Source organism: Colossoma macropomum, unplaced genomic scaffold, assembly GCF_904425465.1.
Source record: "Colossoma macropomum unplaced genomic scaffold, Colossoma_macropomum, whole genome shotgun sequence".
Lineage (NCBI taxonomy): Eukaryota > Metazoa > Chordata > Actinopteri > Characiformes > Serrasalmidae > Colossoma > Colossoma macropomum.
In genome coordinates, this window is record NW_023494804.1 from 28,383,450 (window position 1) to 28,410,327 (window position 26,878).

Below are 26,878 nucleotides of genomic sequence, written 5' to 3' on the forward strand. Positions count from 1 at the left end.
TCTCTCTCTCTCTCTCTCGCTCTATCGCCTTACGCTGCTCGTACATCTAGCCAGCATCCAGAAGGACAACTGCCAATAAGGCAGATGACTCAAAATGTCAAAATTAAATGCCCATATCCCACATTTTTCATTTCATTTTGTTTTTGTTCTCCTGAGATCCATGTATAACATTTGTGTGGTTTTATGTACTAAAAACCATCATAATTAAATTTTACTTGACCTTTTTCCAAACTCTCTTTATCCCTTAAAATTAAACAAGCTGCTTTTGTTACAGTGCCTTCAAGATATATGTAAAATATATGTAAATGAGCTCTCTTTTGACTGGTTAGCTATATTTTGCCTCATTCAGAAAGCAGCACAGGCTAAAATACTATAAGTGTGAACTGGTGGGGCTAAACTGCTGCAAGCTGAATAGATAGATATCTGTAAATGCAGAAGGCTGCCTGCATAGAGACTTCATAACAAATTTGAAGAACATATTTAAAAAGCAACACTTGAATATTTATAAACAGCTTATGTCCATATTCACAAAACCATGTTTATAAGGCAAAACATTTTAAAGTAGTTCTGTACTTTAACTCTTATAAAAACATAGATAGAGGACTTCTGCTTTTCCCCAAGTAATATTTTGCCAAAGATATCTCTGCTCTCACTCACATACAGGATTTTTGTACTGTGTACCACTGACATTTAGATAAAATAAAATATTTATGAAAATGATCACTTTAGTTTGAGAACATCAGATCTTTCAAAGAACTGATATATGGTTTTCTTAAAGGGGAATTCCATTGATTTTCCCAAAGATTCTGCAAAATCTGCTTGTTGAGATATACACAAAGTCATTCACAGCCTGTTTTCCCAAAGCTTTATAGAATTAAGATCATCTTAACTGGCAGAGAGAGTGTTTAAAGTGATCTCTGTGCTTTAAAGATGCTTTAGGAAACCCAGCCCAGAGTAGGTTGATGTGGAAAAGTGCACTGTACATGAATTTACCAACTCAGAAGTGTTTTTTTTTTTAGAAATACAAGCTCTTGCAGCCCATTGTTTCAACAAAGATGAGAAATCTGTGGTTCAATCAAGCTGGTAAGTTTCTCCAGTGCGTTTCATATCAAAGCACCGTGAACTACTTTGTTTTCATCTTTTAACTATGTATCTGCCTTTTAAGCTTGTCATAACAATGTTATAAATGGAATAAATGTCCATGCCATCCTTATCCCTTAGAATTAATAGGGACTGTTTTGATTTTGTGCTTTTAAGGGGAAATTCCAATGATTTTTCACTTTTTCTACCTAATTTAATAGTTGTGATGTAAACAAACTCACTCAGAGTGGTTGGATGTAAAATGGTTCATTGTAGAGAAATGAACTTACTCAGATTTCTTTATAATGGTGGTGATAGGAACCAGGGGTCACAATAATTGCAACACAAATTTAACTGCTTTATTTATTATCCAAAACCACCAGTGAACCTAAACATGCCTTCTGAATTGCACATGTAATCTTGATAGTGGTAAAATAGTCGCTTATCTGAAAAAGTAGGTTTTCATTGGGTGACTATTTTGCCTTACGGTGTCCTGCATGCATCTCTCCAACATAAATCGTTCAAAAAAAGACATTTTAGGCCAAATATCTTTTATGAAGAGTGTCATAAAACACTGTCAGGCCTCAAGCAATGTATGTGTGACCACTTTAAGTAATAACTTTTCTGTGAGGGAGCTTCAGAGGCAATAAACTCTTCAGACATCTGGTTTCTATCACTGCCTCTGTGGACAATTCTGACTCAGTAAACTCAGTTGGCTTCTCTAGCATGAAGTATTTTACACCAAACCACTCTAACACTGTTACAGTGTAACCACGGAAGGTTTGAGAAATTTTAAGAATGATAAGTGTAAAGTAACTTTGTTCAGATTGGCTTTTATGTGTTATGCCTCATGCAGAATGCTCTAAAATACTCCATATGACTTCAGTAAACTGCTGTAGGGTAAAAATATATGTGTCTGTAAATTTGTTGGTTTTCACGACATCATAGAAACTCACACACACACACACATTTTCTAAACCGCTCATCCTTCTGGGTGCTGTCATTGGGCAGAAGGCAGGACACACCCTTGACAGTCCATCAAAGAGCAGACACACAGACATACACATTCACACTCACACCTAGGGGCAATTTAGCATGTCTAGTTGGCCTGACTGCATGTCTTTGGCCTGTAAGAGGAAACCGGAGTACCCGGAGGAAACCCACACAGACATGGGGAGAACATGCAAACTCCACACAGAAAGGACTCGGCCGGGGAACCAAACCCAGGCCCTTCTTGCTGTGAAGCGACAGCACCACTGTGCCGCCTGTCATAAAAACAGTGAATTCAAAACTTCTTTGTAACTCACTTTCTATCTATTGACTATATGATTTCAAACTCTTTTATTCAGAAAGACAGTGAGGAAAATACGGTTTTCCATTATATGAACCTTTACAAAACTCAGTTTTCCATGATATGAGTCCTTTAAACCATGACTGCATAGGGGAAGTGATGGGTGGTAGTTTTGATTTATGCTCTGTTCTCCTTATCCATGTTTTTCCTAGAGAGAATTCATCCCACCACTGCTCACTGCCCTGCCAACACAAACTGAATAAAGCACAGTTCTGCTGAATGTATGATCATGCAAGGCTGCTTCCTTCCACCCACAAAGGACATCTGCCTGCATTTATTGCCCATATTACACTTTAGCAGACACTGTCTTATTTAAAGTGGAATGGATATGTATTGAATGGAGGTGTTTTTGTCTATAAATTTTGTTCTGGCTCGACGTGAAACATAACCGCATCAAATTCATGGCAATGTCTCTGGAGAATGAGGCCGAAGCACTTCACAGGCATGGTGTCAGCCCTCTGGGCATCACATAAGGGACCGCCAGCCATAATACACATGTCTATAAAAGCTCAGAAGCCCGTCTCTGCAGACCATGTTTTCCTTCCAGCGCTTCTGCAATACAACTATAAATCATGAGCGAGCGAGAGGTGAAAGCAAGGTCTCTCTCCTCACTTTTGCAGGAGATTGGTTAAAGTGTTAAGGCAGAAGTATATAAATATATAAAAGCCTTTTGCTTGTCGTTGTCTGCATTTCTGGCATGGTTTCCGTAGGCTATGCCATATCCAAGTACATGTCACAGGAAGTCTTTGTATAATGTTTGTGCAAGCGGTGGACCTGTTGTTGAGCTCTTGGTAGTCTACAGCTCATGCCACACATGTAGGATGAGGTGAGGCAAAAAAATAACCTCAGTTTACTTATTAAACTCTGTTTTGTAAGATAAAGTGGACCCCTGTTTAACCTTTTGAACCCATGTACTTTATTATGCAGGTGTGTGATGCTACAATGCAAAAAAGTCCCTATATTCTTAACTTCACTGTCACCAAATGTGGTTTGTTAACACTATTACAATAACCAAGAGTGGAAATTGGCTGCACTAGAACTTCATTCCCAGAGTAAAAAGATGAGACAGAACAGTGATTTGAAAATCTAGATAACCTTTTTTTCCCCAATATCCTCCCCAATTTAGTCTTCTCCAATTCCACCCAATCACACGATACTACCAGTGTGAGGAGGGTGAAGTTTAGCCCAGGAGACCTGTGAAGCACCATTTTTCATCAGGAAACCGCATGTAGTTGTTTTACTCTGTTCCAAAGTGTGTGAATGAGGTTTAATGTAAACCTACAGCCCATTCAGTCAATGGAAAGTCACAATGCTGCAGCAGGGTCCTCCCACCAAGTCTCCATGGTTACGACTGTCAGTTTGCAGTAGGTGTGTCCCAATTCAGGGGCTGCGTAGACCCGCAAAGGGTAAACAGAAATGAGACAGTCTGCTCTACGGCGGATTTCCTGTGTACATCACAGAATCGCTGTTCCCGCCCTTACTGTTGCATCACAAAACCGCCACTCTGTCTTGTTATTTTTTCATTTATTAGAGCTGGAGATGCTTCCCTCTATCTACTCCTTGCTCCCTAAAACGAAACGAAACATTAGCATAAGTTTTACTTCAGACCACATTGATGTCATCTATTCCACTTGGTTTAAACCCAATACTTACATTTAAAAGTTTACTCTTCAGTAAACTCTCTTCTGCTGATGCTGCCATGTTCTCAAATCCTCACTGGCACACAATGAACCACAGGATATGTTGGCTGGCAAGGGATCCAACAGGTGGTTGCCAGAGAAAAGGACACATTTCTCAGCCGCGTATGAAGGAGCCTTCGAAATGGGACAGCCTAGTCACGCCACTGTGATGCAATCACCCGTCAAATGCAGCCTCCGAAGGATGCAGACCCTGAATTGGGACACAGCTAGTGAGTTTGGAACGTAAAGTCAGCCAAGAAAGTCCACAATCAGTAATAAAAGTGATGATTCACTTTCTAATTTTCTTCAAACCTTGGTGACATTTGGATATATAATCTACTTAGTGTAATTATTCTACTTATTTATCTGAAATCAACTCATTTCAGATTTATTTATAATCTACATATATTTCTTGTACTTTTCTCATTGTCATGCACAGAAAGGCAAAAAATCTCTTTATAGATTTATATACCAATTTCTCTACTTCACAAGGAACTGGCAGTTTGCACTTCCACACAATATGCAGTCATATGCAAAAGTTTAAACACCCTCAGTCAAATGACATGTTTTGTTGATTTTCTAATAAGTTAACTATGGGGAACAAACTTAACTATTCCATTTTTCTGCAAATTGTAGTGCAGCATTTTTATTTTTTGCTGAGTTTAACATATTGGAAAAACAAGCCACTTTTCCAAAGGTGTTACATTCAGCAAATAAACAGTAATTGTGCATTAAAATGTGCAGAAGTGTGTTCTCTGTACAGGATGTGTGAACTTATTTTCAACACATGTAATTTGAGTAGTGGTGCATACAACTGCTTTTAGTTTTAAACCAAAAAGAATGCAAAAACTTGCTTGAGTAAGGAGTTTGTGTTCTTTTTTCCACCTCTGGTTCTGTCGTTCTCTGCCAAATGTTCTATAACACAGTTGGGTTAGTATCAAAGAGGGTCTTTGTAAGGCGGTTGGAGGGATTTGAGCTGCAGCCTGCATTGGTCAGGTTTGTTTGCAAAGCCCAGGGAAACGCCTACTCCCTTCTACTCCCTCCACTCCCCTCCCCTTCTTAACTTTGCACCAGAGTCACTCCCCTGTGTTCAACCAACTTTCCTTTCCTCCATCCTCACCTCAAACCTCACAAAGTTTTTAAAACAGACAACTGTGATGGAGCACAGCCTAAACAACTCTCCTCCTGACCTCAACAAATTTCTCCAGCTGGACCCCTACATAAAATCACATGAAGGAGACATTCAGAGAAGGTAAAGCTTTGGTTTACTTCTACATAGAGTAAATGTGATGTTTGTTAAGAACTGTTCAACCGGGTGTATGAAACATTTCATAGGAGATTAGTGTTTGTCCTTCACTGTGTTAGAGGGATTCTGAAATAGATGACTTTTTAGTGCATTATATAATATAATTTATACATTACTGAATCTCATAATCATATGGTCACAATCATAGTCAGAGTTACACATTAAATGAGTAAAAAAATGACTTTCTGTCTAGTTTACTGTAAACAACTATGACCAGTGAGAGAAACTGCATCTTCAATAAAAAACAAGCCTCAGGTGAAGTTGCATAATATAGAATCTATATTGTGTACATATAGTGAGAGATGGAAAGAGATTCTCTCCAGGGACACAGTTGCAATGGACTTGGGTAGTGAATGTCGAGGTTGAAAAATTTTCCCACAATAAATTATAGTAAACAGTAAAAGTTTCTTGAGAAACTTTGTTTACCAAATCTGAAAGACCTCATTAACTGTGCAAGAAAACTGCACCTGAATCAGAGACCATCTTTCCTTTATTGAATGTCCAGTCAAAATGGCCATTATGTACAAAGTATTCACTTTTCAGCATCATAGATTTAACATAAAATTACACAGAAGCCTAAATAACTAAATATACCTTTTGTTCAGTTTTAACTGTGTCCACTCTTTGCCTTTACAGCTTGCACTCTTTTCAGGTGACTTACTTTGTTTTTTCCAAAGAATATTCTGCAGGGATATTTTTCCACACCTCCAAAGTTCAGTGTCAGAAGTTGGTTGCATTTTCTAGTTCTCAGAATCCAAGTGATTCCAAACAATTTCAGTGATGTTGAGGTCTGGACTCTGTTGTGGTCATTGTGTGATTTGCACATTTTCTTCTTTTTTTTGTCTATTTCCTATTTTTAAGTAATGACTTCTTGACAGGTTTTAGATAGCATTGTGTTGTCTCCTCACAGTTGAAAGATGGACAAAACCCCCTTGGATTGTCTCAGATCTAAAGCAGGAGCTTGATTTTCTCCTTTCTTAATGATGAAACCTTTAAGTATGGTTTATCTGATGGGGACAGTTTTGGTGGTCTACCTGGTCTTGGACAGTTGTTAGGAGTCCCATTTTCTCTTTAGCTTTTCAGAATTTATTAACTTCAGTTTTGAGTCTCCTCAAAAAAATCTCCTGAAAAATGAGTAACTTGTATTCAGTGGTTGTTTTGACTGGAAATTCCATAAAAGATTTGTTTATGACTATGCACAGTATCATATATAAAGTTACAAAGATACAAAGATACAGCAGCAGCAATACATATAGATGTGGTATTAAAACCTCAGAAACAGAAACTTTAAAGAGAATGTCATGACTATTTCTAGGCAGCAGCTGGTCACTTTATTAGGTACAGCTACCTTGCATCTACACTCTTTGTCCATTTTATAAGCTCCCTTTAACTTACCACAGGTACACTACGGTTACAGACTGTAGTCCATCTGTTTCTCTATATAATTTGTTAGCCCACTTTTTCACGTGTTAAGGAATAGTCAGGACCCCCACAGGACCACCCCAGAGCAGGTGTTATTTGGGTGGTGGATCATTCTCAGCACCACAGTGACACTAACGTGGTGGTGGCATGTTAGTGAGTGTTGCACTGGTATGAGTGGATCAGACACAGCAGTCCTGCTGTAGTTTTTAATTAAACAGTGTGTCCACTATGGCCAAATCCCTTTTCTTATTTTGACCTCTACCCCTTGTTTTCAAGTGTCACCTTGCCTTGCTGCTGGTCTTTAGTGAAATTTAGGGAATCATATGCCTTCAAAGAAGGGGGATGCAACAATTACTTATTATAACCCACCCCTAATTCTATGATGACATGAAGCTGAAGTCAGCTATTTGCCAGCTTCTTGTTAGAAATTTCCTGTTCCACCTTAAATGTTGCAGCAGTAGTGACATCTGATGTGCCAGAATGTAACTGCTGCACCATTAAAGGTGGATCGGGAAATTTAACTAGCTAGCTACCAAGACATCAGCAAACTACTAGCAATTTTTTATGGTTGTTATGAAAAAAGGACCAAAATACATTAAAAGACATTAAACTAAGATAATACAGTGGTTATTGTATGTTTTTAACAGAGAAAATACTCACATTTGTGAGTTTCTTTGGTCGCTTACGCAGCCGTTTTGCCAGTTTTTCTTTTTTTTCTTATAACACTCTGTTTGGAGTGTGCCTCTGAAAAGCCTCTGTTTGAAGGGTCATGTAGCCCTAATACTTCGCCCTACCTCTCAAATTCAACAAAAATTTGGAAACCTTACCCTTAGGCATGAACACACAAAAAGGAGGGGTAGGGCTAAGTGGTAGGGGCAGGAGGTGAAATGGGAGTGGGCCTTAGTGTCCACTCCATTAGTCTCACCTACCTTGTCAGGGCAACACTGAAAGGCTACAGTCTACATACAATACTAGCACCACATAAATGTTGCCAGTTTCATACATTGGAGACTAGCTAAACAAAGTATGCCAAGTTACCACATTCTCAGAATGTCAAATGCTTTAAATGTCAATATTAAAACTGGAACTGTGGGCATTTTATGGTGAAGACAGAGAACAATCACATAACATTGATACAAAGAAAAGGTAGTGAAGTTAGCTGTCGGGCTGCCTGCTTCATCAAGCACTGCTGCACACTGAGAGATTTTTTTTGTTTTTTGGCACAGCTGAGTGTGCATACACTGCATTTTTACTTACACAATCGCCCACTGTTTTAGCTTTTAATGACAATGCATAATGACTGGTGTGGGAGATTAAGTGGGAAATATCATCAACAATGTTATCTGTGTATTTTTTCAACAAACATCCTGCCACCCCACAAAAATTCTCACACAATGTTGAAAAGTTGAGGGGACATGTCCCCTCTGTCCCCAGCTAATTTGCACCGTTGCTGATAGGCATGACTTCACATTAATTGAACGTAATCGTATTCTTGGAGATTACGAGATTCCATTTATTGTGTATTATGTGCGAGTACTGTGAAGAGGGCACTAACAGTTGGGCCTAAATCTCTCAGGGAAAACAGATTGTTGTTTCCAATGTACCTGCTAATTCAAGGTGATGCTTTTTCATTTGTCAGTGTTGGTTTAGTCCCAGATGTAACTACTGAAAAATGTATGACATGGAAATTAAACACTGATGCTTCATGCTGATAAGTTTGTTTGGCAGAGTGGCAGCTTTTCCCAAGCAGAGGTGACGAGGGACAGTGTGTTTGGAAAAGCAGACAGTTGGTAATGGTGTAACAATCCCTTCAAATCGCAAGCTCATTTTTCAGTTAGTCACTTATTATTCAGTAACTGTTCTGAAACTAATATGTAAGTTATGTAGTTGTGAGAGTAAGAAGTGAAGTGTGGCTTTTTAACAGATTAATGCTGATTAGATTAACTTCAGTTACGTCCACAGAGAAGTTGCTGTTGTAAAACCCAGTATTTGAGTATAAATATCCCAGAACATAAATATCTACACTCTTCAAAAGTTCCTAAATAGTCCTTGGCTAGGAAGTACAGGTTAAGGACAAAACTTGGTTCCACTTTATATTAAGTGTGTCTAATAACTGTGTAGTTACATATTAACAATGAATGCAACAACATTGTAACATTCATTCAGCCATCCATCTTCTATGCTGCTTATCCTTCTGGGTCACGGAGGGTACTGGAGCCTCTCCCAAAACACCTTGGACAGGTCGCCAGTCCATTGCAGGGCAAACATGATGTATTCACAGCTACATATGGATTACTATAGTACTGTTTATGTAAATCTTGATAGGTATGTAATATGTGTAATAACATAAGACAAAATCTTTTTTTTGTTATCTTTTTTTACATAATTTAAAAAAGCTAGTACTATGTTAATTTTTCATGAACAATGGACCCAGAGAAATGGTTCAAAATGACTTATAATAAAATCTTGTTACATTAACTCCTTCCTTCTCATTAAAAGTTCGAAGGAACAAAAAAGTGAGGATAAGCTATAGTACTGCAATACCTCAGTGTGCAGTGAATCCATCGCCAATGGTTACATTGTTCTTGCATGTATTGTGAATGTGTAACTGCACAGTTGTTAAACACAATGTGAAGTGTGGCCCAAAACTTTAATTGGTATTAAACATTTACATTATGTAGACTTTAAAAAAGTTCCTAATACCTAATACTCTCATTTTAAAGGTTCTTTGGAGAACCACAAGTGGTTCTTTTACAGTATTGTTCCCAAAAACACCTATATTTTTAAGAATGCACTCTGGATTGCATCGGTATTGAATTTATTCCAAAGTCTCAGCACTGCAGAAGGTCTTGCTTAGTAAGTGAAACTCGTGGATACGTCATCTGTGTGGAAAGTACTGCATGCTGCTGGGGCGTAAGTGGCTAACTCCAGCTGCTCTGACTTGCAGGCAGCCTTCCTGATTATTAATGCTCATATGGATAAGCTGGTGGAGGGCAGGCAGACGGGGCCTGTCGCTGGGTCTGATGGACAGAGAGCTGCTAATTGGCCGGAGCTGGTGGAAGCGCGGTGCGATAGCTGTCTTCAGGACAGGACTGGGGTTTGGCAGCTTTCCTCTGTGCCACCAGCCAGTCGTCATACCTTGTTAAAATTCACTTTAATGTCTGGAGCCTGCTGCTTCTCTCATCCCCCACACACATATACACACACTCTCATGCACAACTCTGAAACGGCACTTGGATAGGTGTGTGTGAGGCTGCAAAGCGAGGTGCGAATGTAAAGTCAGGAGAAAATTGTCATATGGGAACTCTTGGCGCAGACTATTTGACAGTAAACTTGAGCCTTCGTCGTGTTCTGTATGCAAATGGCCTCCAAACTTATGATACTCACCCATGATATTGCAGAAAGTGCTGTGTGAATGTTCCAAAAGCTTTCCCACAGTGACAGCAGCAAAATCAGCAGCCTATTTTATATGAGCTGTTGACTACTGCATTCCAGTGGTGGAACTCAATGTCATCCATGGACATGGACATGTCTAGCGCTCTGTATAGGTAGAGAGCTTCTATTTAAATTTAAAGCTAAACTCTGTTAGAAAGTCAATTTTATACAAATCTCCCCTCATCCCAAATGTAGTTGATAAACCAAGACGTGCTTGTTGCCCCGAAGTATGAAGCTAATGGAAGTTTATACCTCATTAATTAGCATTAGCATTGCAAACGATTTACCTACATCATCACACACTTGCCTCAAACCATGTCAGGTTGTAAAGTAATCTCAAATAGACTTTGCTTAAGTTTGCTTGTTCAGTTTTGCAGTGGAGCTATGATGCTACTGTAGCTAACAAGTAATGAAAGTTTATACTCATTAGTGTTTAGCATTAGCATTGTGCAAACTGTATGCCTAAACAAACACAAACTTGCTTTGATCCACATGAAGTTGTTAAACAAACTCAAACAGATTGTTTTAAGTTTGCTCGCTGAGTTTTGCGCTGGAGCTACAAATCTAAGGTAGCTAATATGAAAGGAACAATTATAGCATTGTGCATTCTATATTCGTTAATCATCACATACTTGCCTAAAACTGCATCAAGTTATTAAGTACTCTCAAACTCACAAACTGGTGTAGAGCAGTATGAATTACACACTAGTCTGCAATGATTTATGCTGGTCTCATGCTGGTTTGGTGCTAGATTAGCTGATCACTCAGCATGCTAATGCTGGTTGCCCATATTCGGAACTCTGGTCAAAGCAGATTTTCTCTATGAGAAAAATGAATCGTGCTTTTGAAAATTGCTGCTCCTGTAAATGTTCAAAAGACCATTCATTTTGCCCTGTGTATGCCCAGCCAACCCCCTACCCCCGACCCCCCACTGGATCCTCTGAATCACATGGTGGTTTAGCAGTTGGGAAATGAATCATACTGCTTTCATGCTACAAGCAAGCCAACACTCCTATGCATTAACATGACAACATACAAAAAAAGTCTACAATTAAATTTCACAACTATTATTTATCAACACCAGCTACTCAAACTGTAGCCCACTACTGCAAAAGAAAGCTTGCTAGTTTGTGTGGGGTATTTTGATGAGGTTGCCAGTCTTATGATGTCAGTTCATTGCATAGCATTATTAGCATGTAGCAATATTCATATTTCAACACCTTAATGATGTTGTATTTCAGAGTATCTGGTGACATTCAGAGAAAAAAAATTTATCGGCTTCAGAAAACTTAACACAGGGCTTTATAGCAATTTCTGGAATTCTTTGTCATAGAGGAAACCAGCTTAGACCCAGAGTTCTATTTATGGACATGATGCCGACTATAGAATGACAAAGCCTTATTTTTGTCCACACTCTGGTCAATTGTATGGACAAATAAGCTTCAATTTCAGGTGTAGCTCCAGTGTACAACTAAAGAAGCAAACTTCAGACACCAAAAATGTCTTGGCTGATTGATCAGTTTGGAGTATGGTGAAAATTGAGTACATTTGTTTTGCATTTTTCAGTAAAATATTGGTTTGAGCACTTTATATGTGCTTTTTGTGTGTAGCTAAATGAAGTTGCTTCCATCCCTTTTAATACAAGGAGATACTACCATTAACTGGCTCTGTTTGGCTGAGCCTGCACTGTTGGATAATTGAACAGAACAGAATGTCATTCTGTTCTGACAGCTAATATACACCACATAAGCTCACTCAGCTAACAATAGACTATTTTGATGTTGAAATGAAACACTTTTTTTATCTCTTTAGTCTTTTACTCCAGTTAAGTTGGTCGTCAGTCAGCGAGTTACAGGCGATACCTTATTTGTCTCTCATTAGTGTAGTAGTAGCAGTAAGAGAGATCTTTTATAGACAGTATGCTGGGAAGAGAGATGATTAAAGAAACTCTTTATTCAGAACAAGGTCTGTGAGATCTTTCTTACTTCTCTTTGGTGGATCTAATAAGGGAAGAAGGTGAGGGCCTGGGACAGTGTTCCTAAAGTCTGGAGCAACTTGAGGTCAGGCAGTCCACAGGGTTTAGGGCAGTAACCTTGGGACCAGCAGAAGAACCTCTAACACAAGGTCAGCTTGCCTTAGATAGTGCCTAGGGGTTATCTGGTTGTCTAGCCTCAGATCAAATTCTTACAGCATATCTACAGGTAGTTACACACAGGGGTTAAATTGAGGTTTCAGAGGTGAAGGGGCCCTATTTTTCAATGGGTATCAACAATGTGGGTACGCTATGGCACGAATGTGTTCAAAGTTGGAACAGTGTGTTTCAATGTGGAACAATATGGGAACAGTGTGTTCAATTTATATGGCATTATAAGGAGTTCTTAGCACTGATATCACAAATATGCAATTAAAAATCGTATCTGTTTCTGTCTTAACTCCTGAAAATCCCAAGCTTATTACATACTAAGGCTTTTTATTCAGTAACTACAGGGACTTCAATGCTAACTGGTTGAGCTATTCTTAGGTCATAGAAGTGTGTAATAAAACTTTGGGCTGACTGGCAGGCCTTAGGCATGTGAGGGGTTAATGGCCTACTTAAGGCGATTAATTTACTTGACTGTTTTTAGTTTTTTTTTTGTTTGTTTGTCAGTTTTCTTTGCAAACCTTGACCTCTGTTCACCTCTGTGCAACACTTTGAAGCCAAGTGTTCAATCCATTCAATCAGATTTGGAAACATTCTTCTCAAACTACTGAACTAATTTTTCAACTTTGTTGAACTGATGGAGCTGATTAGCAATATTAATCTACAAACACTGCTAGCTAGCTAAGTGCAAATATGTGCCTCTGAGAACATTTTGCAGAAGTTGGCAAAACAGTAGGCTGAACATCATGGTTATGCATGGGGAGAGAATGTGTATTAGAGCTCATCCACATTTACCATCCACACTAACTGAAGGTGCTGGAATGCCACCCCAATGCACTCCAGCCTAATTTAATCCCTGGTTACACTAAATAATAACTGAGATCCCATGGGCCCCAATGCAAAAAAGGACCCCCTTGCAAAAAGACCTTCAATTTATAGAAAAAAATGACAAGGTACTTTGCCTGTTTACTCATTGTTGCTGTGTCTTATGCATGTGGTGCTCTAATGGAGGCTAGTGGTTACAGAAGAGTCTACATTTTTCTTGTATTTGATTTTCTTCCCTGTGATCCACTTATTTGTATATTTGTATAGATTTCTGTCAATATCAATAATAGGCTTACTTCTTTTTTACATGCCTCTCTGTTTTCGTTACTGTGGCTTTAAGACTCATGTATGTAAATTCTGAGCTTTGAATGGCTGCCCTTTCTTGTTTATTGCTTAAAAATAGTCCAGTCTGGAAAAAACTCCTTTACAGCTTCCGTGTGAATGGGTGGGGCTAAACTGCTGTGTTAATGTGTTGCTTTTGTGACATCATAGAAACAGTTTATTCAAAACAGCCTGTTTTTTGCAGATTAGTTTCCAGTTCATATTCAGTACATTTGGAAACTTTAACATTGTTTATACATTTTCAAAAAACATTTTTTATTATTTCAAGGCAATAAATGATTTGAGCCCTTTGAGGTCTTGTAGCCAACTTATAAAATCATATAAGTAGCAAAATGAGGGGTCCAGTGAAACTGTTAGGGGTCCGGTTGCCACAGGCCTTCCTTGTGCTATGTTCCCAGTGTGATTTCTTCGTCTGCACTGCCAGCAGTAATGCCACTGGTTGCAGTAGTTGTTTTGAATTACAAACTGTTATTCACACTTTGTAAAGCACCACTCACAGTTTTGAATGAATATTGTGCACTTTCATGTTTCTTGTTGCCAGTTAAGATGCAGAATTCAGGTACAGCATGTTATAATTCAGGTGAAGTGCAGCATATCATCTTAATCGAGCAAGTGGAAACACTTGAGAGAGAGAAAGAGAGAGAGGGAGAGATGGAGAAGGAGAAAGAGAAAGAAAGAAGAAGAGAAATAAAGAGTGAGAGCAAGCGAACAAACTAGCCTTCTTTTTTGTTCTGGCAGAATACCTGCTGAGACTGAGACTACCACTTGATGAGGCTTTTATCGCATCATGTCTCATTAAAGGCTGAAATTTCTCTCTCTCTCTCTCTCTCTCTCTCTTTCTCTCTCTCTCTCTCTCTCTCTCTCTCTCTCTCTCTCTCTCTCTCTCTCTCTTTCTCTCTGTGTGCTCTGTGCTGTTCACCCTTTGATGTTTCAGATATCAGTGATAACAAAAGCGTGGTGAAATCCTATATTAATTATGTCACACTGTGCCAAATGGAGAAATTCCATCTAAAGTGTGATTCTAAATTCTCAATTGATACAACATTTGTGCTTGTGCAGCATTTGAATGTGCTTGTTGTGTGTAGTCTTGTTGGGTGGCAAGAAAAAACACTTTTAAAAAAATTGGAAAATAGAAATAAGTGTAGACTTCAAGTATAAATGAGCATAAATGTGCTTCATGTATATTTCACTTTGTAATCAAATATATAGTTACATATTTACTAGCAGTGTCCTCAGAATTATTGACTGGAACCAAAGTTATTTCTTGACATGCCATGAATTTGTTTATCACTAAAGTACATCAAGTCTTAGCAAAAAAACACCAATGATGCCAGCAGACTAGTTTTTGACAGACTATGCTGGACAGTGCCTGCGTGAGAACTGTGGTTAAATCTGTGAGCAACACAGTAACAAAAGCAACAGCAATATGGAAATCTGCAGTTCCCCTTGAAACAAGGCATAACATAGGAGTATGAGTGTAAGAGGGCTACAATCAAGGAGGAGCTAGAATCAATGACGGTATAAGATGATATGTGATATATATGACATGTATATGCACTTGTCGATTAGAACATCCATCCACTCTTGTTCTTAGTAGATGTTGGTGATGAAAATTGGAAACTATGTTCATTCTGTGCATTCATACATCCTGGTGAAGCTTATTTTGTCTGCTCATACAGGTATAAAGTGCACTGTGGGAAAAAAAAAACAACTTTCTTTTGGGTCGTGTGATTTATCGTGATTAACTACACAAAATAATTTGATTAATCCTGATTATTTGAAACACTTGACAGCCCTAATAATTACATATGTATAGTGTAGCAAAATGTGGCTTACTTGAGAACATTGATTACTGAAGAAATCAGTAATGTTTATATATATATATTTCTTTTTTTCTTCTTTTTCACTGTTGACTTCTCTATTTTCCATTTTTATGAGGATTTAGTTTGTGTGTGTGTGCGTGTGTGTGTGTGTGTGTGTGTGTGTGTGTGTGTGTGTGTGTGTGTGTGTGTTTGTGAAGGTTTTCAAGGCCAGGGACCTTCCAGGAGTGGTTTGGTCCCTACTGGGTCTTATCTTTCACTACCCAGATCAAGGTCCATTTCCCAAAAGCACTGCGGTGTTAAAATTGTCTTGACTCTTAGGGAGCGTGGTCAAATTGATCGACTTTGGGAACATGGCCCAGTAACTTTGTGCTTTTGGAAAAAACAGGTCCCAATGGCATAGTGTGGAGCTTTTGTGCCTGACTGTAGGGCTCTTTTATGCCTAGGTAGTGGATTTAACCCTTTAATGTCAGACAACAAATCGTTTAGCATGATGCCACAGGAAAAATACTTTAGAACTTATTTGGATGGCATTGTGTATAGTTATACCTTATTAAATGAACATCTTACTTCTTTAAATTCTTGACCTAGTGGCCTAATGATTTGTGTAAAAACGAAATACATGCACATGATTTTGAGTTCATTTCAACTCAATACTATCATGATGCCTGTTGTATTTTATCTCTGCAAGTATTGTACTCTAATTTTATTATTCAGCTTTGGTTGGAAATAAAAGGGTTACATTCTTAACATGCCCAATGGAAAATGATCCAGTCAGGAGGGAGATACAGCCAAGTAAGCTCTCCTATTGGTTAGGACTTCAGAAGCTGAACTGAAGGCCAAAAGTGCCAGATTAGCCAGCAACATATTTAGGAACGTTTTCTTTCTAAATTGGTGGTGCAATTTTGTGAGGAAATGAAAAAACTCACTATTTGCTGTCTGGAAGTCCTAGATACATCACTGGCCGCCAGTACAAGTAATAGCCTGGACAGTACATTTCAGGCAAAAGTTAGAAATAAAAACCACAGCAGCTCTATGGCAGGGCTCTTCTGAAGGAATCACTGTAAAACTGCAAAATACAAGGTAAAATATATGTCGAAATAATATATGTTGACTGCTGCAAGCTTCAAATAATATGTCCAGATTTGATCTAGAATGGATCAAAAAAGTTTGTGAATTGCCATTAGTTTAGCACTAATATTGTACAAGAATCCTATATGGATGCTAGCATATATTAGCATTATCATAGAGATGTCTCTTTTGTTTCTTGTTTTTGAGTGGTCCAGTCACGGTTTGCAACTGCATCTAACAGCTTTCTTGACTATGTGTATTTTACATATTTTTATATGAATTTTTGGTAGAAATCAGTAGCTCCATAAGACCAAAACACTAAATTCAATTGAAAAAAAAAAATTCTAAATACTTTCTTTAGCCATCCAGTTTGATCAAACATTTAGAGCAAAAGAAATGCACAATTTCAGATACGGTCTTTAATGGGTTAATAGCAACTCCCTCTTCCAGTCCTCATAAGTAAACATGTGGTATCACCAAGTCATGCACCAGCGAAGCACCTCCAATCCTGAGCTGCTTCAATTAATATACCTTTATTAATATGCTGTTCCTCAGCTATTGTTTTTGATAAGGTCCATTTTTATTCCAGGATGCCAACCCAAGGGAGTGGACGAACACACGGCTGTAATGGGGTGGAAAAAAAATGAAATAATATTATTTATAGTATACATTTGAATAAGATGGCACAAGCCAATTAGGTCCATTGTGCTCTTGGTGCATTTCATCAGGAATGCACAAATGAGCTTCTTCCTAAGCCTGCAAAACGTATGTACAACTTTTATTTTTTTCATTAAAACTTCAAAACGTGCAGTCAGGCGTTGTGGTCTTGGGCCCGATTGGGGAATAGCTGATAAGATGGTCCGGCTCAGTGATATTCATGAGCTGCTTGGTTAGCATGCACAGGTAGCCCTGTTATGAAGCCAATATGCTTGCTTCTTGATGCTGACATTTACTGGGGCTTTTGGTGGGGGCTGGTTATTGTTGTTTTTAATTGGCACTGCACTGCCTCTGAAGTTATAGATGAGTAGGTTATGGGAGCTTGAGGAAAACAAGTGCAGACCAGGGGGAGGTAAAGTTTATGTATTGTGTCTAGTGCCTTGCTTGTACAAGCACACACTATAGAGGCTTATTGCTGCTCGTCATTCAGGTCTCTGGACAGCGCTTACTGTAGCATCAGTGTAAAAAATATCTTGTGAAAAGTAGGGAAATATTTGGAGCTATGCCACAGAAGAACCAATTTTGGTTCCCTAAAGATCCATTCACTTGGTTCTTTAAAAAATTTTGGTATTAATTTATAACAACTTTGTCTAGTAAACCTTTAACAGATCATTGATAGCTGTGAACAAATTAGTTAATCAGAATCTGAAAATCTGTAAATGTTTATAAATGACAGTTTACATAGTTGTTGATGTGTGTATTCAAATTTGCTGTACATACTGTTTTTGTGTACATTTACTACAGAGCCTTTCATTAATAAACAATGAGTTGCACCATATCAGTACATGTAAGCAAATAATTACAGTAAATTACTGAGATGTATAACTTTCTATTACTGACGTAAGTTGTGTATTTCCTCCGGTATATATACATGATACTTAAATATCTTATGGATAAGGAATTCATGTGTGAAGTTGTAGATGCTGTTAACAGATGTGTGTAAGATGTGTGTCTATGTGCAGTAGCTAAAGTGGAGTCTGTTCATAATTAGTTCATGTTTCTAAAATAAATGTGAGAATTCATTTGGCGATATCTCCCCAGCTGATGTTTGGAGTTTATCATATATTCAAAAACTTTGCTTGAGACAGAAACATTGGGGCTAAAATTGCACACAACTGGGTGGAGAAAGTGAAGAGGTGGAGAGTCACTGTCAAATGAGTGCATACACTACAACAGGACGTTGCTCTATTTCACATGACAGGCACTTGTCGCATATATTGCCACGTTAAAGGGCGTAAAAAGGTGAAAATGTCTTTTTTTTTGCATTTTTAGGTGGAGGAGCTGAGCTTCGTTTATGCTGGACTGTGTAACGTTTACACTGTTAAATGAAATCATCAGATTGCAGCGCTTCTGTTATTTTGAATGACACTGTCTTCATTGGGGCACTACAGTGCTGTACACGACAAGCGAAACTATTTTAAAATTGTCATATGTAGTTTCATATCTACAAAAAGGTCTATAATTAAAGATGTCTAGGGAAACTTTTGGTGTTGTATTGTGGCAAAATCTGCTGCAAATACAGACGCTTCCCTTCTAACCCCCATCCCTAGATTCTTCTGGTGCTTTTTTTAATGTCCAAAGTACAGTTAAATACACAAGTGAAACAAGCTAGCTACCTAAATTGCTATAACTGACTAATGGACTGTGTTCTTTGTGTTCAAATGAAGTGTTTTCGTGACTTTTCAGCCATAGTAACTTACAATATGTTACATTGGGCTAACAACAGAATTGTTGTGTATTTGACAATGTTGATGAGCACACTACAGCCCCCTCCTTTGAGTTTTGCTAACATGAGATTTTGGATTGGTTTAGAACTATCACCTTTAGTTTGTTCCCACCCTAAAGTCCACATTCCCACTCACATTGGCACCACAAGACTAGCATCTTTTTGCCAAATGAAAACTGTAAAATAACAGTAGATGTCTGTAAATGGGAAATGAGGTTGTTTTTGATTTCCTTCGGTTCTGTAATGTTGTGATAAAGAGCTGCTTGATTAACAGGAAACAAATAAAAAATTGAAAACCAAAAAAAAATATATATATATCTATATATGGATATTACATGCATGGGAGCCTTTTAACTACTGTAAAAAGTTCAGCACTGTTATTTTACAGTATGAACAGGACCTTTACTGTATTTTCACTTTTTTGTGTTAAAAAACAATATTAAGTCATACAGAATTTACTGCACTTGTGAAAAACTTTTTTTCCCACGATGTCTTCTCAAAAATGTCAATCTCTGACTCTTTCTTAGTCATGTGAAGTTCCTCTTTTCCTGCACTGTCCCAGCTAAAGTCCCTGCAGCTGAAGCCGGCAGTGGATGATCATTATGTGGCTCTACTGTGACACCTCCTTCTCCCAGACCTGTTCTGCATTAATTCAGTTTAACTCCAGATTGTAATCCACCTTTTCAGACCGCCCCCTTTTTCTCCTGAGGCTCCAGTATAATGTGTAATGAAGCTAGCTGGGGGAAATTTTTTATTTTATTTTACCAGTGGAAAAAAAGATGGGGCCAGAGAAGGATAACTACTCAGATAATGAGATCCCTGTCAAAAGATTCTCCCTGAACGCTTCCTCCTGTGCTCCTTAATCATTTGAGTGCTACATTTAATAGTGCTGTGTGGTGTATTAAGAGTAATGCAAAGCACTCTTTGCATTAGCATTATTACTGCATGGCCTTAACCCCTTCAACTCTAAGAGTCTGTCAGTGGGTCCAGACTTCAATTCCTCATTCTCATAAAAACAGATCACCATTGTCACGAGAAAACATTGGATTTCCAAAAGGGCCACTTTATAGAAGAAGGAAAAAAACTTGAATAATTCATAGTATGTAGCAGATAATAATCCTTGAACGTAGTGGTTTAACATAAAAGGCTGATGTTTCTTGCATTATTTTATTTGCTTTGCTGTTTTACTATTCAAACGTATTTACGTAGGCAGGCCTATGCGCACACATTTTAGAGGAGTGCATTCATTTAATGAATGTGAATTAATTTGAATTAATTTAAATTAATCAACAGCATATTGCTGCCCAAGCAGGGATTTGAACCCCAGTCTGGCATACAAGGCTGTAATGTTCTCCACTATGCTGTTTAATTACTATAACCCAGTTATAACTATAACATTGTGTTGATGTGCTGGCATGAAAATACCAACATATTCAATCAACTGCAGCCATGGAAATGTAGCCCTGGTGACCATAGAAATGAATGATTATCAGAGGAGAGCTTTAGCAATATGGATTCTTATTTAAAGTGTGAAAAAACAAAGAGGATGCTCTTTTTCTTGTATGATACTGGGTGATCCTGGACTTGACTCCCAAATAATCAGCATGTGGTTTACTCCACCACTTCACTCCAAATCTTGATGGAACACTTGGCTTACCGCTGTGGCCAGTGGAGTATTGCAGCTGGCAGGGCAGAGTTTTCCATCGCTGCTCCATTAAAAACAATGGAACATACAGTTTGCCATCGTTAATCTACCGCCAACATGGCGACACTACATAAGAGTTAAACAGACCCTGGCATAAAACCCTTTACTGCTGACATTTTGTTTGGATGTTGATCAAAATAACCACATGGATAGTGACACTTTCTTTAGGAAAAGGGCTTTATTGCTGGGATTTCCAGTGCTGGGGTGATGCATGCATCTATGACAGGTCAAAGCTACTGAGGTGAAATCTCCACATGCTGTTGGTACAGCATCAGAGGGGGCACCCAAGAGAGTCTGAGCAAACCCACTAGCTCTATTGCTGGGGTGAGTCTGAAGCTGCTTCCAAAACCACATACTACAATACTATAAATACCTTGCTAATAAATGCAGTTTTAATGGTGCTGTACTAGTTTTGACATACTGATTAATATGATAGTATGAGGTCGGGTTGGTTCCACGTTCTTAAGTGAACACAGTGCCCAATTTTAATCCACCATTCACCTGCTAAATGTCTGATGGTGTTGCTAACTAGGGAAGGAGCTGGTTTGTATTGGCTAACTTGATAACAGCTCTGCTCACAAGCACAGTTTTATTTTCTTTAATAAAAATGACATTCATCATAACATTGATATTTCTTGTATGTGTAAAGCCACACCCAACAATGTATATATCATGAAAAAAAGGAAAAATGTGGTATTTAGTGTGTGTTGCCACTCTTTATGTATGTTTGTTAGCATATGTAGCTACAAAATGTTATCACTAGCAATAATTGGAACTTTTAAAGGTTAAATGCCCAGCAAACCTAACCCCTGTGTGGTGTTCAGGTCTGTGGGACCCATTTTCAATGTTTAATGTTTACCACAATAAAAAATGAAGAGATTTACTATTATTTCAACTTCAGATTCCTTGGTCTTTGCTCATTTTCTGTAAAGAACATATAAAATAACACATTTTCACACTTAACACTGTTCACCCCCCACACATTTATATTACACATGTGGTGGTAGGGTCAACCCTATAAAAATAATAAGTGTGGAGGCGCTGTGTCCCTTCATTCTGTTCTCCTCCTGTGTGTGTGTGTGTTTGTATATGTGTGTGTGTGCGTGTGTGTGTGTGTGTGTGCGTGTGTGTGTAAGGGTGTGCAACATGGACAGGCTGCTGACTGGCTGCAGCTGCTAAAGGAAAACCCTACACTGGCCACTTGTGATATTTTTAAACATTGGTATTTTGCATACATTGTTATTGTTATTATTAAAAAAAAACAAAAACAAAAATAATGCAGTGGGTCCACTAGACCACTGAGTAACAAAAACACGAACACCGCACAAGGGTTAAACCTGTGTTTTCTGTCCAGTTAGATTAATTTTGTTCTTGCTGACAAACAGTCAACAAGTACACCCTTCGAATAATGTTCCACTTACCATGTTTCTCTTTATATTTCATTACCATATTTCTCTCATTTCAGTATAAACTGGTTGGTCCTAATCTTGGGTAACGCTTCCATAAGCATTCCCCTTATCAATCACAAGGCTAATGTCTCTTGCCACCCCAAAGCTAGACCACCTGTCTGTAGCTGCCTGTTGCCCATTCATTAATTTATCCATACATGAATATTGTTTGTTCGTCCATTCCTTCATTCACGCGTTGCTTTGCCCATCCGTTTGCTTGTCTGTCCATCCATTTGTGCATCTGTTCGTCCATTCCTTTGTATGCTGCTTTGTCTGTCTGTTCATTCGCTCTTTTAAGGGGGGGATTTTAAGGGGTTAAAGCTAGACAGGTGATTGTGTGTGTGTGTGTGTGTGTGTGTGTGTGTGTGTGTGTGTGTGTGTGTGTGCACTCATATGCCTCAGCATGCTGCTGTATATCCAACCCCATCTGAACCTTCTATGGACTACTTGTCTTGTCTGCAGCCAGTGGCTTTGCAATGGTGAGCCACTGTCAAGCTGTCTAACTGTGCTTTAATAATGCTTTTCCTGTGTGTGTGCTGTGGCCCTGTAGGAGGCTGTCCACACCTTTCAGCTCTGTCACTGGCTTTAGCTGGAGCCCCCACACCTCGCAATAACCTTTAACATGAGAGCGCTTCATGTGTTGAGTTGGGATCAGATATGTTAGTCGGGAGATTACTGTTTTTCTGCCCTTAGCTTGGCCCCAGTTCAAGGTTAGCCAGTTTAAGACTGTACATATGAAGCGACTGCTGTGGCTGCAAAGTTATTCTAGCTCACCTGCTGCATACACACATGCACTAACCGACACACACATGCACGAACAGACTCACACATACACGTGAGTGCACACACATGGCTAATATGCAAAAGGTAGCATGAAAATCGGAGGTGTGTAAGTGCACTGGCCACTTCATGCTGCACTGCCCTTTACAGTTTGGAAGGACATGACAGGATTTCAATTCTCATGCTTCATGATACTTATTTGTATACAAGCCTGTGGTTAATGTAAGGGTTTTGGTTTAGATGTAACTCAGTGAAAATGAAAGCAAATGACAATAGTTGGAGGTACAGTTTGCTGTATTAATTAAAATGATATAATTAGAAGTATCCTTATGTAATTAAATAAGTAATTACATAGTAAGTTATTAAGGAAATACATTTACATTCAACTTAAATACTGTATCTATAAGTGTAAGTCCAAGTGCACTTTTGACCTTTTGATATCAAGAAATTACAAAAACTAAATAATGTTTGTTTCTCTCCACAAAACAAGCTTGTAGGCACAAAAGTTACTTTTCATCAAATTTAACTTATAATAAAACATTTTCTTTTCCAGTTACACAAATGTGAAATTAATCTTAGAGGTTTATTAGTGCGCTAAGAACATGACAGCATTTTAATCATCATACAATATGATAATATTTAGATAGGCTTTTATATACCAGCCTGTAGTTAAGCATTTATTGCACAAACAAACTAATTTTCCTCACTTTACAATAACATTTTACATATTCAAAGACAATAATATGGTTAACAATAAAGGGACGAGTTTGAGTAAGTCAATAAAAAGCATGTACCTTGGTCATACTGTCTCTTAGTGGGCACATTTAAACCTCTTTTTTTAATATTCATTATCAATTTTTTTGTAATGTAAATTTGCAGGAATAGGTTTGTTGCCTAGAAGCAAGACTGTGTGACAACGGAATGGATTTAGCTAGTCTTAAGTCAGGCCTCACCACTTCAGGGAACATGCCTCTATGTCATTTCTTCCCATGGTCTCACAATGTTGCCTCAAGGCAACATACTCCAGAAAGACCCCTGCACACATTATTTTTTTTAAATGTTTTTGAGGACAATAATCAAGACTAATTATTAATAATCATAATATATAATTTTATAATTTAATAATCAAGGACTATTTCATGCAAGAATGTGGAGTTTTTAGATTGCCCTCATAATGCGTGTAGTAGAGGGTTAATGCAAATGGCCTAGCTTAGATGTTTCTCAGGGTAAAAGATAGCAAATGATATTAGATAGTAGAGAGTTGTTACTGTTGCTTTTCTCCAGTTATATAATTATAGTAAGTAATTACATAAGTAATTAGTAGTAGTGTCAAACTTAACGTGTTAATAAGGCTTCAAAACTAAGAAATAATTGGCATCAAATTACACCAAGCTATTAAATCATTTGCTTCTATGGGTAAATGAAATAGACCTGGCTTAGATGTTATTCATCGCTATCTGTTCATATTCATTCATGTTCACACATCTGTAAGGAGAAAATTCCCTTTCAGTAAATCACAACAGAACCCTGTTGCTGATATTTGATGTCAGTAGGTGATGTCAGAGATGGTAGACAGATGCACCCTGCAGTGCTGGTTTCAATATTGCCGAATTTAAATCACCTCCCGATAAAACAAGCACCGTTCAGCATCAGGCTTTGCGATCTAATCGGATAGCACAGTGAAAGACATGGCACGGGAGATTAGATGGGTGTGTTGTGTAGAATTTGTGGCGTTTATATTATTAGGACCTGTTACGGGTGTGTGTTGGGTTCAGGCCTCTGAGGAAAGCAGGTGGTTTTAAAAGCTTGTGTTGGTGCCAGTTTTGTAATGGAGGTACATGTTCAGCTTATTTCCCTGTCATGTAGCTCACACCGGGGCCGTTCTGTCACCATACTCGTTCCAAGGCTGCAGTCTGCTGCTGGGGTAAACCCATGCTGGCCTTGTGCACTGCAAACAGAGTCATAGGAAGTTGTGCAAGCTGTTTATTTTTTCCTTTCTTCATTTCATAAAGGAATACTTTTTTACTTCTGGACCTCCGAAATCCTCCGAAATAAAGTCCTTATTTTGTGTTTATTTCTGCCTGGAAGTGGGATCAGAGCAGATATTGTGTTTTGTGTGGTGTGGGGTGGAAACAGGATATTACCAGACGATGCCAAGCATGTCAGTAAGGGGCCATGAGGGGTGTGTTTGCTAGGGCAGTCGTGTCCCTTCTGTCTGGGCCCAGGTTCAGATCTCACATTTGGCCTCCCAGAGACTGAGGCTAATCAGTTCATCTGTAGCTAAGGTGAACGCCCAGACAGGTGGGTTCATGTCCTTGCTTTGTACAAAGAGCAGAGGGGCAGGTTGTGTAGGCTAAACCTAAAATCAACCATATAATGACTCATATACACTCTTAAAAAAGATGGTTCTTCAAGGGTTCTTATTGAAAAGGTTTCTTTATAGCACCAACAATGGTTCTTCTATTGGTTCAAGCTTGACATCATAACAATCGTAGAACCCTTTTGGTGCTAAGTAGAGTTCTTTTCGAAAAGGTTCTATGTATAAAAATCTACAGCACATTCTCTGTCTAAAGAACCATTTCACAATGCAAAGAACCCTGTAATCATGCAAGTGGTTCTCTGAGTGTTCTTTGTCTTTACTAAAGAACCCTTGAAGAACCATAATTTTAAGAGTGTAAGGCAGAATTAAAAAGTATCAAGTTAATAAAGCTCCTCAGGTATTCAGTTCCCTATAGAACCTTAGAGCAACTTAGTACATCCAGCATCTATCTGCATTGGAACTGAAGGTTTTTTTAGGTCTTCTCTTTTTGGATCATTTTGGTCTGAAATAAAATGGTAAAAAATGTAATCACTTAATTGAAATAATGACTCAAATAGAAGTAAAACTAGCCTCGCAAGAACCAATAAGGTTAAAAAGTATCAGGTTATTAAAAATCAAGTATTGAGTTGCCTATAGAACCTCAGAGTAACTTCTTAGAACTTCCAGCATCTATCAGCTGTGAAATCGAACGTTGTTGAATCTTTTCAGCATCTATCAGCACAGCAGTTGAAAATTGTTAAGTGATTTTCTGACTGCCTACAAAAAAAGATTTAAACAAATAGTATTGTTACTTCACTAAGACAATGACTCGAGTTGATGTAAAATTAGCCTAGCAAGGTACAAGGTAGGATTTAAAAGGTTTCAGATCAATTAAACAGTACATCAATACAACAAGAGTTCCCTACAGAACATTGGATATTGGATCTTAGAACATCCAACACCTATCAGTTTTGGAACTAAAGTTTGACGGGAAAAATAAAATCAGTTAAAAAAAAAAAAGAAAAACATTTTTACCAGTGCATTTTGCATAAAATGAACAGGCAATTCCATCAAACAGAAAATTCTGTTAAATTACAGTACATATTGTGTGTATATACAGGACAATTTGTTCACTTCATACAGTTTCATCAGTAAAAATCATTATATTTTCTTCAATTCAAAAGACAAAAACACAAAAACACAATCTATCAAGAGAACTGACGGAATAAAAATACGAAGAAAAGAGCTAATTAATTAAGAGACACTAAAACCTCAAAGAATTCTGGGTAACCCTGCCCTCAGTAGTACAATCAAAACAGACTGCATGAGGTAGAATCTCCATCATTACAAATGAAAGATAGAATAGTTTCATTACACTTAAATGTTTCTTTATTCTCTCATTTCATATCTACACACTTAAAAATGATGGTTCTCCAAGGGCTCTTTAGTAAAGAAAATGGTTCTTTATGTAATCATGATTAAAGAGTTCTTTGTATGGTATAATGGTTCTTCAGACTGATGGAGAATGTGTTGTAGATGGTTCTATAAAGAACCTTTTTGAAAAGGGTTCTACACAGCACCAGAAGGGTTTTTCTATTATTATGAGCTTGGCATCAGAACAACAGGAGAACCCTTTTTGGAGAACCATTGTTTTTAAGAGTGTACCATGTTTTATAATACATTATGCTCCTTTGACAAGAATGAATGTTTTGAAAGACAGAAAAAATGATGA

General features: G+C 38.1%; 1 protein-coding gene across 1 annotated transcript in view; it reads left to right on the top strand.

Annotated features, from left to right (window-relative positions):
• Positions 1–4,705: 4,705 nt before the first annotated feature.
• Positions 4,706–26,878, top strand: part of gbe1a (glucan (1,4-alpha-), branching enzyme 1a) — a 230,990-nt gene continuing 208,817 nt past the window's right edge. Inside the window, exon 1 of the mRNA XM_036595341.1 lies at positions 4,706–5,362. Within this exon, the coding sequence (XP_036451234.1) occupies positions 5,268–5,362 (95 nt within the window). The 5' untranslated portion in view covers positions 4,706–5,267. The remainder of the gene's footprint in view (positions 5,363–26,878) is intronic.